The 22,142-nt window shown below is 33.3% G+C and overlaps 1 protein-coding gene across 2 annotated transcripts in view; it reads left to right on the top strand.

The window, feature by feature from the left end:
• The window catches only part of LOC140434414 (uncharacterized), an 84,032-nt gene extending 62,110 nt beyond the window's left edge, over window positions 1-21,922 (top strand). For both annotated transcript variants that reach the window (XM_072522661.1, XM_072522662.1), the window contains 2 exons: window positions 317-576; window positions 18,892-21,922. In XM_072522661.1, the coding sequence (XP_072378762.1) occupies window positions 476-576; window positions 18,892-19,069 (279 nt within the window). In that variant the 5' untranslated portion in view covers window positions 317-475 and the 3' untranslated portion in view covers window positions 19,070-21,922. The remainder of the gene's footprint in view (window positions 1-316; window positions 577-18,891) is intronic.
• Window positions 21,923-22,142: the final 220 nt, after the last annotated feature.

Here is a 22,142-nt window from a genome sequence, read left to right as displayed (position 1 = left end):
TCCCTGGTCTTTACGATCAAATTTTTAAATTGTGGTTCATTTATAAACCATCACCAAATATTAATTTTTTAAGTTAATAATAATAATGGAACTGGCAATTGAATAAAGCATTTTTCTATTTTTTTATTATCCTTTTCTTTTTTATTATAAAACTGCCACTCTTGCCTACGTCTATGTAGTAAGTTACATGTTTATTATTAGACTCTTAAATCGAATTGAACCGTTGGACAAGCAATTTACACGAATATCCTCAGTCACCTACAAAGTTATACCATTGCACCTAACAAAAAACTAATAAATCGTTTTTGTCTTTCAGAAGTCTACGCCGAAGTTCAAATTCCGGTACACAGAGAGATCATTATCTAATCTCACAGTGTGAGAATATATTAGATAAATATTTAGCGGACGCCAGTCAGTTGTTTTTGTGCACAAGTGAGAAAAGTTGCTTCTGTTAATTGGTGTAATTTCGTGAAAGATGGAGGTCGAGCAATTGTGTCTTAAGGAGCCCCAGTGGATACTGGACAGGAAGGATTCCGGTCCTCTCTTTTGGAGAAGAGATTCGTCGGAAACTGCCAGGTATGCAGCCACACTTGGCAAAAATTAATCATAATTATTAAACTTTTTTCCCATTCTTATCTTCAATGTCAGTTTTAATTTGTAATAAAATAATTAAACATTACAACAATGAGTAAATAAAAAATTGAGTCCACGTAGCAAATGTTAAATATACAAATAAATTGAAGGTTGTATTGATTATGAAACTTAATATTTCAAATTAAAATAATATATACATATATATATATATATATATATATATATATATATATATATATATATATATATATATATATATATATATATATATATATATATATATATATATATATATATGACTCTCCAATTCAAAACAGTGATACAATTTTACATAAGCAAATGTGTTATGTCCTCATTTACATCTCTAATTTGTAACTAATTAGATTTTATTATATTGTAGATTATAGATTAAGATCGTATCGACTGAAGTTAACTGAACACAGACCTAACAAAATATTTAAATTATACTAATTTATTTAAACTCTAGAATACCAATACTTTTGGCTGTTATTCACTCCTCTCGGGAGGATTCTCTTTATCTCTAAGCGTAAAGGAGTAGCCTCTGCTTGGAACTTTTACTACTTAACTACTCTAGTATGTATATTTTCTCTTGTTTCTTTATGTTTGCATATATTATTGAGATGATACCAGATAGGACAATGTTCGGTGAAAAGGCGTGTTACATTTTGAAGAAGAAGAAGGCACTTTGACGTTTTATATAAAAATTTTACAAAAACTTCTTGCTTGGGTCAGTCTTAATGTAATAATTAAATGTAATTGTAATTTATTGTATTTCCAGGCATGAAGTTTCCTCTTTACGTTTCGCTTGGTTAAAAAAAAGTTTTCGGCCTAAGAAAGATAAGTTTCTGAAAGAATGTAGACATTTTTTCTAGAGATATATCTAGTGAAACATTCGTGGGTACTATTGTTTATGGTTAGGGTGTTTTCAAGCGATTTTGAACTCCTCTAATCTATGATATGGCCTCTACTCTCTTTCAAGATCTTCCATCTATTTTGGATCATTCATGTTATGTACCATACAAATGAATCTATGAATTCAATATATACTGAAAGAATCCTTAAAGTCTATCACGAGATATGAATTTTATGAAATATGGAGGTTTTTTATTTGGCTCATCGCCAGTATTATTAAATGTTCTAAATTCTTGTCTTATATTTGAAAATATAAATAAAATTTATTTACGCAAGTTCAGTGAGCTGATACATACAAAAAGTAATTTTAGTAAGTACAGAAAACAAATTTCTGATTAATGTAAAAATAGCTCCTACTAAGGATTAGAAAGCAAACACAACATTAAAGATATTTTGGAATGCTTTTAAAACTCCATTCTCGAGGTAGCTGATTTAAATATGACAAAGGAAAATGCAAACAAAGAAAACCTTTACTAACAAACGAAGTACTACCATTGATGGAAAAAGAGATGATGCAAAAAAAACGTAATCGGATACAAATAACTTAATAGTGAAATTACAACACAGATCATTCTGACAAGGAAGAATAGATGGAAAAAAATTTAAGACGTAGAATCTTTGCAACTGAAACACAAAGACAGATAATTACAAAAGAAAAGATCAAAGTTGTCACTGAACTGCAGAAACCAAAACATGTATTTATAGAAACAAACAAAAACAAAGAAATGGGATTTGTCTCCTGAAAAACCGAAAGTAATAGGGACACTATTTAATTATTCCTAGGGATTAGAGATAAGAAACAATATTTGAAAAAATTTATTTGATCATCAAGAAACAGAACAGCTACAAATAGATTATGCTCATAAACAAACTATAATAATAAAATAAGTTTGCAAGCTATCGAAGGCAAAGACTTAACACTCTAAATAAGTGAAGATTCTATAAAAAAATCTTTTTAAATTTAATATTTAAAATGGAAATTTTCTGATGGGAACATGGCTAGGTCACAAGTACATATGTAAAAAACTCAGAGCAAGAAAATGATGTGAAGAAACATCCAACGATATCTGAAAATTTACGCTGCAAATATTTTTTACGAGTCATTTTTAATCTGATTCACAACCGATGGGAAAGATATCTAGATTTTTTATATGTGGAAGAGCTACTCGGGAGAAAATTCTAAATGGCGACAAGATATATGCAAGTTTAGAAGTTATTATGCGCATACCTACTACGTTAATTACAAATAATGTTTTCTATTGCATTAAACTTATAAATAAATTGAAATATAAATGATATGATGAGGCATAATTGATAATGTTCATTGTAACTACGTACCGTCTTTTTCAGTAAAGAAAAATAACATCAATTATTTAAATATAGAAAATAGAGTATTTAAATATAGAAAATCGGCGCAAATCTTCCCGATTCTAGACGGCGAGTCTAGCGCCATAACAATAACATTCGAAAATACAAACTACAAAATATTCTTTTCACAAGATTTGAACTCCACCAAGTTTTACAACTTTTAATACTACAACTATAGTTGATTTGGCTACACACATCGCAACAGCAACGTTTCCTACGCAAACCTTTTCCCTTGTGAGTACGACTAGCCAACCTGCAATGTCGCTATCTAACTAAGCTCCATCTCCATCGTCACACCCAAGCACCCAATCACAAACTACTGAGTCAGAATTCCCCAAAGTAAATACGAAAACGAAAATACTGGTTTAAAACGCTCTATAAATGAAGTCATCTCTCCAGATACTTCAAGAAAGTCCATTTGTAACACCAAAATTAATAAGAACTCTAGAGAAGTCAAAGACAACTAAATTTGGAGAAACGCATTCGGATTTATCCACTTGCAAGACCAGCCAAAACCTTCATCAATAATCAGGAACCACCATTTACACTGAACAGTGATCAATTAACCCCCCTACTAGACAACACTGCCGGCTTATCTAATCTCATAATCTCGGTCAATGATTTTACTTCTTATTTGCTAGGTTTTACTCATATGTTAAAAAAAATCCCTATTTAAAACGTCCCTATTTAAAAAAAGATCAATAAAAGCAATCCTCCTGGTTCTGTTTTTTTTATGTTTTCACACTGAAGCTGAACTGTTTGCTCTTTACTGCGCTATAAAACATGCAAACCTCTCAAATATTTCAAAACCTCTGTTTCTTACCGATACTCGAAGATCTGTTCTTGCAATGTTGGGATACTTATCTAAAACATCCTTTATAGAAGCTAATAAAAACTGAACTACAAATTGCCCAAAAAAGCAACATCCTAAATTTATATGGATCCCATCAAATATAGGAATTATCTGCAATGAAGAGACAGACACAATTGCTCGTGATGTAGTAACAAGTGCGGAATCTGAATTATTGCGCAAAAGTGTTTGTAAAGAGCTCAAAACGTTTTTTAAACAAAAAGCGATTGATCAGTGGTAGTGCGAATGGTTTCTGTCGCAATCTAGATGATTCTAATGCGGAGACGTCTAGGACACACTCATGCTTGGGGCAAATATTATACAGCCTACCGATCCTACTCCGATCATACATAGTGCGGAAGCGACTATATACATTGTTTCGCTGATTACGAATATGTAGTCCCCCATCTCATTTTACATAAGATAGACTAGTTCTCAACTATCCACCCTTTCATGTTTACAGATAGGTACCCAGTCGACGAACTGTGTATGATCGGAGTGGTATCAGAAGGCTGCATGATAGGTGTGTCCTGGGCTTGAGATAACACACTCATACCTACTTTCGGGCAGTGAACGCCCCTTGTGCGACCTATGTGCTACGCATCTTACTGTCATCCATTTGTCAATCGAGTGCCCAAAATACCAAAGAAAACCATAACCAAACACTCTACCAGCTCTATTAAGATAAAACTGCGCTGTAAAAAACTTATTAAGTTACCTAGGGTCAATCAATATTTTTTACCAAATCTAAACTCATTGTTAAGCTTTGTTTACTGAGTAACGCCACTATAAACTGTTGGTGGATGCGCAACTTTGCTTTAATAAGTAAAATATTACGATAATAAATATAAAATATTAGATATGTTGGTGTAAATTGTCGAGTATTGCAAAATATAAACAATATATGATACACTTTCCTATTTTCCTAAATCGTAGTATGGTTTTTGAATTGATAAAATTTTGGATATACACACACACACAGCATATTTTCGTTTTTGTCTAAATCCGTTCACTTTCGTTACATGACCTTGAACACCAACTGTTAACAACTCGCTGAATGATAAAGGTCAGAACAATGTTAATATTGTCCATTTTTTTTCAGATCATTTAGCATTTCTATAATACCCGGGATTTTGTTTCCTGAAACCTTGTGTTTTTCTAAATCTATGTAAATTGTTTGTTCCGCTTCGAATATCTATTACAAATTACCCGTATTTTTCGTGTTTGTCGTTAGTCTGACTGACTTGAAGATTAATTTCTGATGATTCTTAAAATAACGTTTAATGGTCACTGCACTGTTATTTTTAAAATGGGTCAAACACTAAATCGCTTAAAGTATAAAAAGATGTTAACTATAATAATTAGTATTACTACTACTATTTTTTTTGTTTAAATTACGAATTTCATACGACTGACATTGTTACAGCTTAATTATACATCATTAAGGTAATTTTTTTTATAACCCATTCCGTTCCTCAACAGAATTTAATATCAAATCTACATAATTAATTAGATATTAATCTATTTTAAGCCTGCTTCTTTTAGTTCAATTAAGTTATTTAAATATTGTGATTAAAATATAAAATTAATAAAATAAATGTGATTGTAACAAAAATCGGAAGCCTGGACTTCTGGCACTCAAAGCGGGACTTATACTGCTAGACCAATAACAGACGTTGATTTTTAGGTTACATACACATCATTATCATCACCAACCAGCCCTTTGCGTCCACTGCTAGACATAGGCCTCCCTCATTTTTGTCCATTGTGCTCTATCTTGAGCACTTTTCATCCAATTTCTTGACATTTTCTTGAGATCGTCAGTCCAACGAGTAAGGGGTCTTCCTTTACTTCTGTTGTCTAACCTCGGCCTGCATTCAAGCAATTTCTTCGTCCACCTTTCATTACTGATTCGGGCGACGTGTCCGGTCCATTTTCATTTCAGTGTGGCAATTCGGGAAATTACATCGGTAACTCCTGTTTTTCATGTTAAGTCTTCAATTCTAACCCGGACACAAAGCAATATACTCAGCAGTTTCGGCACCATAGATCATCACAGGTAACACACACTGGTCAAATGTTTTATGTTTTAAATAAATTGATATAACGCTTTTGAAGATGGCTTTGAGTTTTTCTGAGGCTGCCCATGCTAGGTTTATTCTTCGTCGTAGTTTGCATGTTTGGTTGTCTATTGTGATCTTTATTTCGTGTCCAAGGTATATGTATTTTTCCACCAGTTCTATTGACTGGTATTGTTCCAAATCCGGTACGAAATCCCGCTTGCTCTATTACCTGGTAGAAATCAAGTTTTTTTTTAAAGACGATTAGTTACTATTCTTGTAAGGAGTTTGTATAGGTGACTAAGAAGACTTATAGGTCTGTAGTTTTCTAAAACATGGGGATCTCCTTTTTTGTACAATAGAATTAGATTACATTATATACACACAAAAAAGTAGCTATATGAGCTTCCGAAGATAACAAGGTCACACCTCAAACAGATGATACCTTCCTGACCCTGAAACTTTACTTGTTTTTTTTTTATCTTGAATGCATTGGAAAATGGGGCAATCGAGAGATATTTTTACGGTAATGCCACTTTAGTAGTGCATTATGGGCCCTTCTCCCTGATTACCTTTCTTTTGCAAAGCCTCTAGAATTGTTTCTTCACCAAATTTGTGCCCGTCCATCAAGCCAGTGCCCTTGTTGTTGGTCCTTGGTCACTGGCTCTTTGAACTAGGATCTAGTGTATGCCGGACGATTGGCTGCCGACTTGAAAAACGATGCTGCTTATCTCACCCGTCAACCATCGCTGCCCACCAAGTCTGTGACTAACGGTGCATAGCCTCAATGTTTACGAATGGAAGTTGTTCCTCGATCCTGAACCTGAATCCTATTATAACTACTTCACTTGTCAGTGAAAAATATTGCATCATATTGCAAGAGAAAAATGCTGTATTTTGATATTAAATTAAGAATCATAAGTACTGCTCCATTAAAAGGACTTGTCTACGCTCAAAATTGAAAAAAAATCTTCTCCCCCTGTTTTGGACGATTGCTACAATGCGACTAATTAAAATATTGCAAAATTCTTCTGGTTTGGCAAATGGCTCCTTTTTCGGTACTAGCTCCTTCTGTAGCAAGAATATCAGTCATCGCGTTACCAGCAATTCCTTTATACCCTGGGACCAATAAGAAAATTACTTTGTTGTGATTCGCAGTTGCTTAAGGGACTGTTTGCAGGACTAAGCTGTTACAGATTCGCAAGCTATAGACTTTAACGTGATTAGAGTAGCTTTTAAGGCAAAAACTCTCATGTAAACAGCAGAAACAAACAGCGAATGTATAGTGTCATTCATGGAACGGTTTGGGATAATCCAAGCTCAATCTTCTTTAAATCTGTTTTCCTCCCAACTTTCTCTATACGCCTTTGTAACTGCTCTCACCTACTTGTAGGTGACATATAAATTTCTATTAATTATTAATTAATTATACTTTATAAAATAACAAAGTCATCATAAAAACATCTTATTAGTCGGTATTTATTACATGATTTATGGTTTGTGATAACTATACAATTCTTCGTAACATATCTAAGGCCTATATACTTATTTGCATTCAAATATTGAACTAATCTACTCCACTTAAACAATAATATTTATAATAATCTCTTTTGATATGTCAGTAAGATATGTAAAATTATTAAACAACTGAAATTAAAGAACAAAGAAATATTAAAGTAAATAATCTTGTTAAGTATGCTTTTAAAACATGTGTGATAGCATATTTTCTGACATTGTTTATTTTGGAATTTATTTCGTACTCTTCTTTATAAAATATAAGGTTATGAAACACCCGTTCGAAAATTCAAATACTCGAAAAATTTAGTTATGGGAATGCTTACTGTAAATGCTTGTAAACACGTAAATTTAAGAATTTCTTTTTCTTTTTGTACCATATCAGAATTATTCGACATTGGCGATCACAGTCTTTTGTCATATGGAAAATTGTCCTGCTTTTCGTATTTCGGTAAAACCTCAAATGTTTCTTAGCTACGAAACTTACCTTCTTCCTACACCACCTTCTCTTTTTACGTTAAGAATCATCTGCAGTATTTCATATCTATTTCCTCCCAACATATGCCCCAAATATGTTTATTAACTCTCTATTTTTGTTGACTCTTCTCCATACTTCGGTGATAGTTACGTGTGCTATCCAAGAAATCTTCAACATTCAACTATGTATCCACTTTTCATATACGTCAATTAGGTTCTTCGTTGGTACTTTTATCATCCATGCTTCTACGACATACAATATTACTGACAAAACATAATGCTTGAAAATTCTTTAAGACTTGATCAGTCTTAGTGCTAAATTGAGATGGGTATTACTATGACAAGGAAATATCTTATTTTTAAATAAGTGCTTTTAGTTATTGCGCTCTATTTCTATATCAGTATCTAGTTTAATCACTCAGTTCAAGTTGTGAAGTTGGATGTAAGTTACGACTGCAGATTAAACATTTGCATTGGATTAAGCAGAATCTCAACGCCTTCTTTTAATCTATCTGATAGAATTACTGTATCGTTCATATATCTTATTACAATAAGTAATTCCTAATTCATTGTTCTTCAATTGCTAGGTCTTCAGGGCTAGCAATAGCAGAGTATTTTCTGCTCTTATCTATCCTATATTAAGGATGCGGTTATTGCTTTCCATTATTTGGTCCATTATTATTATTATTATGTTAAAGAGGCATGGTCCAAGTCTATTTCCCTATCTGATGCATGACGAGTCTTTAAATTCTCTTGTTAGACCCCATTCTTTTCTTATTCTTGTTTTATTGTTAATACTAAAAAATGAATCATTGATACTTGACTGTATCAAATGCTTTTTCGAAATCTACAAAACAAGTAAATAGTCTCTCCTCTGATTACAACACTCCTGCAACAGGACATTTAGCACAACTACTGTTTCTCTGGTCCAGAGTGAATTTCTAAAACCAAACTCGTTTGTTAAAGATCTTTGCATTTGTGTGTGATTATTCTGTAAACTGTTCTTAAATAAGGTTTAAGGGAGTGGCTCATTAGGCAAATTAATCGATTTCTGAGTATTTTCTTTCTTTGTATTTTTTAGGATTTTCGATAAATTTAGATTTGAGTAGACTTTCGGGGTAGACACAGAAAAATAACAACGGTTAATAAACATAAAATAAATACGGTAAACGCTGTCTTCTCTGAACTGTTGAGGTGGAAGACAGTGTTTGGCGCCGGAAAATGGAAAAATATATGAAAAATTTAGACAGTGATGATACACTTTCAGAAGGAGGGGCAAAAAGGAAGGACAGATATAAAGACAGCGAGGAAGAAGATAACATTTTCAGAAAGAGCAAGAAGTTTTCGAGAACACCAACAAAAACTCCAGAGAAAAAAAATGAGGCAACAAAAATTGATCAATTACTAATAATGGTGAGCCACCTCACCGATGATATTAAGGAAATAAAAAGAAATCAACAAGAATGCAAGGAAACGATAGAAAAGCTCATAATGGAAAACAGAGAGCTGAGAAAAGAAAATTCAGAACTAAAACAAGAAAATATAGAGATCAAGGAGGAACTCAGAGAAATAACAAAAAACATGGAAGTTATGGAAAAACACCGACGAATAAATAACATAGTTATGTACGGCCTAAAGATAGACACATATGAGCAAGCAAGGTTAAAAGGAACAATCAATAACTTCATCAAACAACATATAGGAGTAGAGGTTAAAATAAGGAATGCTCACAAGTTAGGCGAAAAAACATGCCTAATTGAATTGGAAAACCAGGAAGAAAAAAAGAAAAATAATGGAAAAAAAGCACAAGTTAAAAGAAATTAAAGAGTACAAAATATATATCAACGAAGATGCAACCACAAAAGAACGAGAAATACAGAAAACAATTAGAAACATTGCTCAAGAAGAAAGAAATAAAGGAAATGAAGTCAAGATTGGAGTAAAAAAAATATGGGTGAATAACAGCGAATGGAAGTGGAATGACAAAGAAGGCGCAATATGTAAAAAAACATCAAAAAACTAGCAACTAAATGTACTACTGGAATAAAGTTGACGAAACAAGCACAGAACAAGGTTAGCGATAATACGAAAAAAGGAAAAAAGAGGAAAAAAATGATAACGGGACCAAAACACAAGAAAACATTACGAAAAGAACACTTACTTTTGGGAACATGGAATGTAAGAGGCACATATGGAGAAGGCAAACTTAAACACTTAGCGAGAGAAATCGAAAAGTTCCATTTTGACATAGTAGCTTTACAGGAGACGAAACAACTGGGAAATGATATATTAGAAATAGAAGATACAATGTTTTTTAACAGCGGTGGAAAGAATCGAACGTTAGGCACAGGTTTTATGATAAGAAAAGAGCTAAAAGAAGCACTAGTAGAGTTTAAACCAGTATCAGACCGCATATGTAGTATCAGGTTCAAGGGAAAATACCAAAAAATCACCCTCATAAATATTCACGCGCCTTCAGAAGAAAAAGATAATGATGTCAAAGAATGTTTCTACAATGAATTAAACAGAACAATCGAAAATATACCCAGATATGATATGAAAATTATTCTAGGCGACGCAAATGCCAAAATAGGGAAGGAAGAAGTATTTAGACCGACAATAGGAAAATATAGTAAACACAATGAAACTAATGAGAACGGACAATTCCTGATAGATTTCGCAAGAGAAAAAAATATGATCATAATGAGCACATATTTCGAACGAAAAGAAATACACAAGGAAACTTGGATATCGCCAGATAGAAAGACTAAAAACCAAATAGACCACGTGCTCATCGAAAAAGAAGAACAGCAATGTATAAAGAAGATAAGAACATACAGAGGACCAGACGCCGACTCAGATCATTACATGGTGGGCATCAAAATTAAGCAACTGATACCAGAAAACAAAAACAAAATAAAAAAAAAGAAATGTATACATAACCCAATTCGATTAGCAACAAAGAAAGAGCAAGACATATACGAGGAAACAATGGAAAGAGAACTAAAAAAGATACAAATAGAAGAGCAAACTGAGAACAAATGGGAAAACATAAAGCAAATAATGAACAAAGCAGCAAAAGAATGTAACAAACAAGAGAATAAAAAGAGGAAAGACTGGTTCGACATAGAGTGCCAAAAAGAAATAGAAATAAGAAAATCATTAAGGATTGAAATGATCACGAAAGAAACAACAGAGACAAAGAATAGATATAGGGAGCAAAGACAAAAAGTAAAGAGAGTGCTGAGAGAAAAGAAGAGAAAACACATAGAAAATAAGCTAAAAGAAATAGAAGAGAATTACAGAAATAAAAAAATAAAAAACCTATATCAAGGTGCTAGAAATGAAAAAAAAGGTTTCCAACAAAAACCCATATTCGTCAAAAACAAAGCAGGAAATAATATAAGCGGGGAAACAGAAATTGCCGAAAGATGGAAAGAGTATTTTGATGAATTACTAAATGGCAATAATAAGTCAAACCAAAGAGAATACGTGGAAACAGAAGCAAGAATCGAACACTTAGAAGACATAGAAGATAATTCACCCAGCAAAGAACAAATCGAGGAAATCATAAAAAATCTGAAAAACAACAAATCCCCTGGAAGCGATAACATAACAGCAGAGATGATGAAATATGGTGGAAAACTGCTAAATAATTGGATATACAAGATCATAAAGGAGATATGGATAAAAGAACGAATACCCGAAGATTGGAAGGAAGCCATTATTTGCCCATTACACAAAAAAGGAGACAAAACAGAATGCAGTAATTACAGAGGAGTAGCGTTACTAAATACCGTATATAAAATCCTATCAAAATCCATAAAAGATAAGCTAGAAAAAGAAGTTGAAAATATAATAGGCGAATACCAATGCGGATTTAGACGAGGGAGAAGCACAACGGACCAAGTATTCATAATCAGAGAATTACAAGCAGAAAGCTATGAACACAACTTACCAACGATAGCGCTATTCATCGACTTCCAGCAAGCATACGATAGAATAAAAAGGAAGGAATTAAAAGAGACCCTTGAGGAACTGGGAGTTAGCAGAAAGTTGCGTAACATGATACATCTTACTTTAGAGAATACAGAAAACAGAGTCAAAGTAAACAATCATGTATCGGACAAATTTATAGTAAACGAAGGATTAAGGCAGGGCGATCCTTTGTCATCATTACTCTTCAATTTATGCCTAGAAAAAATAATGCGAGAAGCGAAAATCAATAGAGAAGGACTCCTATATCATAAAAAACACCAAGTTTTGGCATTTGCGGATGATATAGTGTTGCTGGCAAGAGGAAAAAAAGAGCTACAGGAGATAGTACAGAGAATAGTAAAAGCAGCAAAGAAAATGGGACTTTACATAAATGAAACTAAAACAAAATGTATGCAGTGGACAGATGATCAGTTCAGGGATGGACAAAAGTTTAAAGTAGAAGTAGAAGAAAGATTATCATACGAATTCGAAATGGTAGAAAGATTTACATACCTAGGTACAATAATATCACGCAAACCTAACATTAAAGAAGAAATACAAGCTAGAATAATGGCAGGCAATAGAAGTGTACATGCTCTTAGTGGAATGTTGAAAAGCAAGTTTTTATCAGGAAAGGCAAAAATACAGTTATACAAAACAACTATACAACCAATAGTAACGTACTGCAGTGAGACATGGACAATGACAAAAAATGACCAAAATTTACTGGAGATATGGGAAAGGAAAATCCTGAGGAAGATATATGGAGGAATAATAAGGGACGGTTTATGGATAAGAAGATCAAATGATGAGTTAAAGAAATTATATAATCAACCTAACATAATAGGAGTCATAAAGGCACAGAGACTAAGATGGCGAGGTCACCTAGAAAGGATGCCGAACACGAGGACTTCAAAAAGGGTAATGAACTACACTATAACTTTAAAAAAGAGAAAAGGAAGGCCAAAAAATAGATGGAATCAGGAGGTAGAAAAAGATATGGAAGAAATTGGACTACAAGGCCAGAAAAGAAAAATGAATAACAAGAAGGAATGGAGAAAAATCACATATCGAGCCAGAGAAGATCTCAGTACATAAAGAAAAGCGAAAATGAAGAAAGAACAAACTTTTTAAGCCATGGGCCTCTAAGGCCTTTAGTGCTATTGTATATATATATTATTATTATTATGTTAAAGAGGCATGGTCCAAGTCTATTTCCCTATCTGATGCATGACGAGTCTTTAAATTCTCTTGTTAGACCCCATTCTTTTCTTATTCTTGTTTTATTGTTAATACTAAAAAATGAATCATTGATACTTGACTGTATCAAATGCTTTTTCGAAATCTACAAAACAAGTAAATAGTCTCTCCTCTGATTACAACACTCCTGCAACAGGACATTTAGCACAACTACTGTTTCTCTGGTCCAGAGTGAATTTCTAAAACCAAACTCGTTTGTTAAAGATCTTTGCATTTGTGTGTGATTATTCTGTAAACTGTTCTTAAATAAGGTTTAAGGGAGTGGCTCATTAGGCAAATTAATCGATTTCTGAGTATTTTCTTTCTTTGTATTTTTTAGGATTTTCGATAAATTTAGATTGAAGCCAGTCCGGGTGTTGTATATTGCATTATAAATCCTGGGCGTTTCACCTGGGTCAACAGATTTTTTAGTTTTTGCGTCTTTTATTGGATCGGATATTCTACCTCTGATTTCATGATTTCTAGACTGTCAGTACAATGTTGATAGAATAAAATTTCATTATTTCTGTCGCCTCTGTACATCTCTCATATATGCCCAAATAGTGATACAAGGTATTTAGTTAAAAAAAATAAACTACTGGTTTGATTTAGTAAATATCACACCGAAGTCTGTTAGGCCATTTAGTGACCGCTGTAAGGACAATATCCATAAAAAAATTGCCCACAGCTTCTATACAGCATCTCTTCTGTTGACGTCTTATACAGACCATGTCCTCTAAAACTTACCGCAATTTCTAGTCGAGTAGGTTAAGATCTAGTCTGGCTGATGGCCAATGTCCAAAGAGTCCTATTGGAATATCCATGATCTATTTTGGAACATAGGGTGGTTTGGAGGATTCACTACATTCGTTAAGATGGCCCGCGGATAATTTCTCGCGGCTGTTTTAACCGCCCTTATCACAAAAATGTAAATAAGTGACGCCGTCATAGGACACTCCCCACCAAAACATCATTGTGTCAGGATCTGTCAGGATAATGTTCTCATTCGACCAGTTCACTGACTTTCTTAAATGAAACTTTATCGTTTGCTTATTAAACTTTTCCTAAACAGTAAAAAGGTTTTCACCTGTACAACGCTCTTTACCGTACAACATGCATCTTGATATTTTTAAAATTTTTTTAAATGCAACGGTAAGGCGGTGTCTTGTTTATCGTATAAAAGCCATAAGTTCCAAGTCTTATTTGTTAATGCTACTCACGGTTCAGGTCGCAATATCCATTTACCGAGCCATGATATTTTGTTGTCAAACAGGATTTTGGTTAGTTCTTGACCTAACGACATTAATAACCTCTGGCGAATCACGCGAGGCCGACCCATAGACATTTAATACAAGATGCTGCCATAGACTGATTCTGAGCCCGTTCTCCCAGTGCGACAGAGAAAACTAACGCAAAGCAGTCCCTGCACCTCTTTCTAATTTGCCAGGTTTATCGATCACGTGACCTAAATACCCAATGAGAAGGCCACGTGGTCGATAAATCCGTCCCATTAGACAGATATGCAGGGACTGCTTTGAGTCAGTTTTCTCTGTCGCACTGGGGAAACGCCACCTTATTCCAGCAGTCAGTCTATCTGGTATTATATGTCTATGGGCCGGATAGATCTTTTAGGTCACTAATCCGGATCCAAAAACAACTAATAGTACGATGCACAAAAACACACGTAATATTTAACGGTTTTAGTAATGTAAGCACACGTGGTCTTATGAACAGCAATGACAGCAATACGGTTGTCTGTTCGCTCCATTGTAACGGCTCAAACTAGACTGAAATATTTTGGCGCGTTTATAGTGTAGGTATATGTCTTCTTGTTCTTCTTCTTCTTCCTCTTTATAAGCAATTCATATATATGTTTGTTCATTGGTGGATTAATACCTCTATGGAAAGTTATCACTCCATATTTTGGCGATTGGTGACTTATCCCTTGTTGTTTTCCTGTAATTCTTCTTAGTACTCTCATCTCTGCCATTTCCAGTAGCCTTTTGTGGTAGGTATATGTATATGTCAACAGGCAGAAATGTCAACATAACTTTTGGCTGCATCCAGTTTGTCAGTCGCACAAGTCGTGTTTACACTTGTATAAATATTTATGGAAGGACAACACCTATGGCGACATGTTGCACGTCTTGATAAATTGAGTTGTTTTTGAGTTTAAATTGAGTTCATTTTATTCACTTTTGGCTGCATCCAGTTTGTCAGTCGCACAAGTCGTGTTTACACTTGTATAAATATTTATGGAAGGACAACACCTATGGCGACATGTTGCACGTCTTGATAAATTGAGTTGTTTTTGAGTTTAAATTGAGTTCATTTTATTCATTTTTTTAAGTGTGGTAGCATGCAACGGATAAGTTCAAAGATCTTTGAGCCATGTACAATCATATCTTAAATGTGATCAATCTTAGTTTCGATTTACTTTTTTATTTTGCAACAATACTCTATCTTTAGATGTGGTCATTACGAAATGTCTATTCATTCTATCAGTAAACACTCCACCTTTTTCTTTTTTTGTTATAATCTCTTAAATATATTTGAACGAGTTAGATATGAACATTTTGCACAATATTAGACATTATGTCTTGTTTATTTTGTAAGTTGTAGAAAAACAACAGTATTATTCCATAATTTGAGCATTTGAGCTTACATTGCATTTTTTGACTCCGTAAATTGTTTAATTTGTATCTTTTTGGACATACAACCTACAAATGCTATTTACCGTAAGTGCCAAGGCAAAAATTAAAAATTAAAATAAATTAAATTTTTAAATTAATGGAATACAATGTTGTTAAAAATTAACCAAACTGATATGCAGATTTCGATATTGCAATGCAAAACTTAGAAACGCTAAATTTACGAATCTATAATTCAGTTTAGTTGGTAATTCTAATAACAAAACAATTAATTTATTCACCCCTATAACTTATTCAACAAACCATGACAAAAACAATTTATTTCAAAGACCAAACAATGAAGATTGACAATGATTTAATCACAATGTCGCACGTATATCAGACATAAAATAACAATAATTGTTAGATTTTTCAATGACAAAGGAAGTGAAAGATAATGACCTTAGGCTTCTTAACTATATTACTTATGTAGTGGTCAACTGCATTTTCTTTACCATCCTTTACTCATATGCGATTTTGTTTTTGTTAATTGCTTTGCCACTGCCAGGTCAGGTCAAGTTTAGTCGGTGAACCATAAAAATTGTTATTCTACCTATGTAAACAAGTCAACAATGTTCTGATAATGTTTCTATTTATTAGTTGTTGCTTCTTCACACTTCTTTACTTTGAAGGGTATACAGGTTCTTACCACTGATGTCTCACGTGAAATACATTATTAAAACCTCAAAATTTCTTGTTTTCTTGTATAATGCCATATATTACAGATTAATTAATGTGGTTTTAAATTAGCTTTTTAATTGTTGCTATGATTTTTGATCCCGTTATAGTTTTCCATTAATTTATTAGCTCCTTTTTATTTTTGAAAGTTATTCTTTTGTATTTATTTTCAATTTTAGTTTACCTAGTAGATGCAAATACTAGAAGAAACAGGAATTAACAACCAAGATCAGAAAATAATTAGAAGTCTCTACTGGAATCAGACAGCAAATCTCAGAGTTGAAGGTGAACACACTGACTATGTGAAAATCATGCGTGGAGTGAGGCAAGGCTGTATTTTGTCTCCTCAATCTTCAATCTGTACTCTGAAAGAATATTTATCGAAGCTTTGCACGAAACTGAAAAAGGTATTCTACTAAATGGTTACCGGCTAAACAACATCAGATATGCAGATGACACCATAGTATTTGCGGACAACTTTGAAGACCTACAAGTTCTTATGAACAAAATCACGTATTACAATCAATAATATGGACTCAATATAAATATTAAGAAGACAAAGCTTATGAAAATTAGCAAGAAAAGAATAACAGTAGGTCAACTCTACGTCAACCAATCCCCTGTAGAAAGAGTGACGCACTACAACTACCTCGGCACCATAATAAATGAAGAATGGACCAACAACCAAGAGATTAGAGCTCGCATCGGAAAAGCTAGATCCACCTCCAATTGGATGGGGGCCTTCTTTAAGAGTCACAACCTCTCTCTTGATACAAAAGTAAGAATGCTGCGATGCTACGTCTTCTCTGTCCTTGTTTATGATGTTGAATCGTGGACCTTGAACGAAGATATGTGCAGAAAACTGGAAGTATTTAAGATGTGACTATATCGGAGAATGCTTAAGATCCCGTGGACTGACCGAGTCATAAATGAGGAGCTCCTCAGAAGAATAAATAAGAACCGAGAGTTACTAACCACCATCAAATCTCGAAAGTTACAGTTCTTCGGACATATTATGCGAAATGAATCCAGATATGCTCTCCTTCAAGCCATCCTGCAAGAAAAAATATTTGGAAAACGAGGTCCAGGAAGAAGAAAAACATCTTTGTTAAAGAACCTCAGAATCTGGTTCAATACAACATCTGTGCAGCTTTTCCGCGCTACTGCAGATAAGATAAAGATTGCCATGATGATAGCCAACATTCGTAACGGATAGGCACATCAAGAAGAAGAAGAATACAAATTAATATTAAGATTTTAACCTGAATGAAATTACATTTAATAACTGAGCTAATAAAACGCAAGAACTTTTTAAGATAGAGCTTGAAGAAGAACTAGAAACACACTTACTTATAACATATCTCAAGGAGACTAAGAAAAAACTATATTATTGTGTTCAATTCAATTCAGTCACGAAATGAAAAAATTTATTTGAAAAGTTTTTATGCGCTAGAATGCATGCTTTCAGAAGTTATTTGAAATAACCATACCTAGATTAGCATCCAGATAGGTCAACTCTTTTGATGTAAAATAACTTAAAAAACTTTTTATGTGGTCTTTTTATACCTTAGTACAAGTAGCAAAAAGCAAAAGTCTTCAAATTTTGTTGTTGTTCTCAAGATTTACAGAACACCTACCTGTCAATATTAATCCCTTCCTTCAATCTAAGTACTTGAATGACATTACTTTTACACAAAACATAATTTTTTTTTAGTGTTTACAATTTTTAAATGTGCATTTTTATCTCTATTATTTTTTTATATCTAAAACGATTCGTATTAATGTAACCTCATAAATAAACTTCGTTTTTGACAACAAACTCTGATACTTACATCCTACATGTTTGTATTATCCTTTTGCCTATCTACTATACCTACTTGTATATTTGATAGTATAATTTAGGAACGTATTCTTAAATATTATAAATTTTAAATAAACTAGATTGTAAAGTTTTTAGCTCTATGTCTAAGGTCTTTAATGTTCTCAAACATAAAATACAACGCAGTTTCAAAATAAGTCTTTATTTAAAAATACAATAAATTTTTCCAGATAGTTTGTAAATTCGTTCCTTTTAATTATGCAACCAATAATACACTACAACAATCGCTTAAAGAAAATTTTTATAGAAACCTTTAGCTGTAATTTGCATGTATATCATTACAAGAATTATAGATGCGATCTTCAAGAAGCTAAACCTATAGCAAAATAGTTCGAAGATTACTCTTACTCTGGATATATCTCTACTTTTGAGGCCTAAAAATAAACCTCATAAAAAGCTTATTCAGCCATAACTAAAACAAGTACTCTTTTTGATGCATAGAATACAATATACAAAAAAAAACTAAAAAATATTGTCAGCAATTGCCCAAAAATAAATATATTATTGCCTAGTAAAAACTGATTTCAATAAATGAATTCCTACTCTGTTATATTTCCTTTTACATATATTTAAAATATCTTTAAATAGTTTTCTTTATTGTATGTTTAAAGCATAATATTTTTGTTTTAGAGTAAAATTCCGCTACGAAGTAGATATCAAGGAGTTCCAAAGAGGCGAACACGAATTCGAGGAACAGTTTTGGCCTGAACCAGACTCTCCAGTAATATCCACCAGCATGAGTGTAATGTTGTGCATTACGGTAACAGTCATACTACCATGGCTGTTGTTTGCACAGAAAGGTTTCTAACGAAGGTTAGGTTGAAGGATGACTTAAATCGACGATATTAGAAGAAGAGATGAATTTGAAATCAACAAATGGCAGGGAGTGCGGGAATTGCCAGTAACTTTGGAGAAGTATAGTAGATATATGTTAACCGTCAAGACGTCTATACTGCTCCTTTAAACTTATACTATTACCAGGATGTCCTGTAGAAGCCTTTTAAAAATTATTAATACACTAGAGTGATAATTCGTGATTATAATATTTAGACCAAAGAAAATATACCTACACTTAAGGCAAGTCTGTCATAATTTGTAACTCTTTACATACAAAATTGTACGATAAAAGCAATAATACGAGTAAGAGAACTGTACTTTAATAATAGTTGAAAATAACTAGATATAAAAAAAGATGTAATAATTCTTAGATTTATATGCAACCTCAAGTAACTGTCAATTATCTTAACATCAAAATCAATTAATTTTCTTTCACGCTCATGCCTCAAGTACCTAATTTGAATATTACATCATTAGGCATGCTCGTTTAATCATTCAATCATTATAAAGCTTCTACCTAAAGTTTATGCTGTACACCAATATATAAATAAATGACAGTGTGAAAAAGATAAATGAGTTCTTTTACATAAGTTATCGGTTATTTACCAAACATTTAAAAACAAATATTACCAAACAGAAAAAACATCGTCTTTCTACTCTGATGCTAAGAATCTTTGATTTAAACATGGATCGAACTTTTACTTATAAGATAGGTTTAGTGCGACCCCTACTAGGTATTTTATTGTGATGAATTAGTACATCATATTGATGCTTGTGATAATAGATGTTAGGTTTATATTAATATAATATATTCTTTTGTTTTCGGTTAAGGACTAGCTTGTAGGTAATATATAATGCACATCATTTCAACTTAAGATATCCTAGCCTTCTTTCTTGACTTCCCGCTTCCGCACCGCCTACTGGTTGGACTGCTTCCCCTCAGATCTTTGAATTTTTCTGTCCTAGACTCCTTGGCTTCTTTTTCTGTAGGTACTTGTTTTCGGCATCGTACCTACCTTCTTGATTGGCTGTCTTCAGCAACCACCCGGCTAGACCCTGATCATATGGTCTATCAGCCTCTGTTTTGATCTGAACATCCTCTGGATCTGATTCCTGGCAAGGATGGAGTCTTCTTGTGGCTTGATAGAAGAAGTATCTTGTCCTTTTCTCAGCCACCTCCCTCAGTGGTGTATAATGAAGCCTTTCTTTGATGGTTGCATTTGTTAGCATTTCTTCCCATATTGATCCATCGATGATCCCGTAGCATTACGTTTCTGTTGCTTCTAGTTTCTTCCAGTAGGTTTCCGATGTGAAGCTCCATACCGGACAGCTCCATACTTCGTTAGTGGACTGGACCTAAAAATATACAGAAGTATTAGTTTCTTTGCAGCATTTGATTTTACTTTGATTTGTTGAGTGTTCTTCGTGAAGTTGAGTTTCCTGTTGAGATGCACTCCTAGGTACTTGATTAAATCTTTTGATTGGATCCTGTTTCCTCCCATTGTGATTTCTACTACTGGTGGACTTGTCTCGTCTCTTGTGTAAACATGATGAATTGCGTCTTTTGTGTGTTGATCTTGATTTTCCATTTTTCGGTGTATTCTGTGATTCTTCCGAGGTGATTATATTGCCGTGTCGTCTTCGGAAGAGGGCTGTACTTGTTCTTGGATCTGTTGATAGGTCTGAAACAAAAATGTTGTATAAAATGGGCGAGAGTATACTGCCCTGAGGCGGCCCTTCTTGGATTTCTTGAATTCTGGACGTCTTTTGGTCGGCTGAAACTTGAAAGGTTCTATTAGTTAGATATGTGTTGCATATATTATCTAAATAATGAGGTAATCTAGCTCTTTCCATCTTTCCACTTTTTCTTGTGTTTCGAAGTGAGTTCCCTCGTCGTCTATTATTTGCGGCATCTTTTCTTTTACTCTTCGTTTGGCCTTCAGCATTTTTCACACGTTTCCATGGTTTGCTTCTGCTTTCTCGATATTGTTGTGCGACTTATTTTCTATGACTTATTCTTATTTCTTCGAAAAGTTCGTCTCTGTACTGCTTGGTTGTGACTCTGTCCATAATACGTGTTAGATATGTCACAATCCTATCAAGTTTCATTACATGCGTAGTAGGCATCTATTTTTTCTTACAACTATTTTCAATATGTATCTAATCACCGCCAAATCTGAAAATGGATTATAATACATTGCACTGCGTGGCCATATCCTCCTCATTACACTAAAAGACCACTCTGGATTTGCTTGAGACATCCTAAAATTTTTGCAGTTAACTATATACTAAAATTCTTCTGTAACTGTGTAGTGTTGATTTGTTGAACACAATACTCTTGGTTTTCAGGTAATTGTTTAAAAGTTTTACCTCTACATTGAGATAAAATGCATCTATATAATACTGCTTGTATTTTTTTACGAAAACCTTATTGTCATCTTAATTCAATTTTACAAAACTTAAAATTTCGTCTCGATGGAAAATACACCCCCCATAGTACTTTCAGCGTAGACTTTTCTTGTCGCTTGCAGCGACATCATGTTCTTCAGCAGATCTTTTCATACATTCTTGTGACTTTACTGCAATTGTATACTTTTGATACCTGTATGATTTTACTACTAGGTCATGACTGACATATTTCTATACCAAATACAACAATTTTATGAAACGTACCTAATTTAATACAAAAACTAGCAAGCTAGCCCTTAACTAATTTTAACCCATGATTAGATTGTAGGTAGATAAGAATTTTATACATGTTGATTTTATCAGTCCTATTTATGTTATTTATTACTCACTGTGAAAATAAAAATCTTCAAACCAATATTGTTTTTGTTTTGAATTATTCTATTCATTTACCTACGCAGTATTACGTGTTTCGCTAGTTTACGCAGTTTGGATTTATTTTTGTTTCCGAATTTAAAACACCCACTCGAACTTGTTATTTTTGTTCTAAAAATGCGTTTTATTTGGCGATTTGTTTTTATAAACAATGGTGTTTGTTCTTTTGTAAAGTGGGTTAAGTTAGGCGCGTGTTGTTGATA

The sequence above is a fragment of the Diabrotica undecimpunctata genome, chromosome 2 (genome assembly GCF_040954645.1).
Source record: "Diabrotica undecimpunctata isolate CICGRU chromosome 2, icDiaUnde3, whole genome shotgun sequence".
In the NCBI taxonomy this organism is placed as follows: Eukaryota; Metazoa; Arthropoda; class Insecta; order Coleoptera; family Chrysomelidae; genus Diabrotica; species Diabrotica undecimpunctata.
The sequence above is the reverse complement of the archived record's forward strand: the minus strand, read 5'-3'. Positions and strand labels throughout refer to the sequence as shown.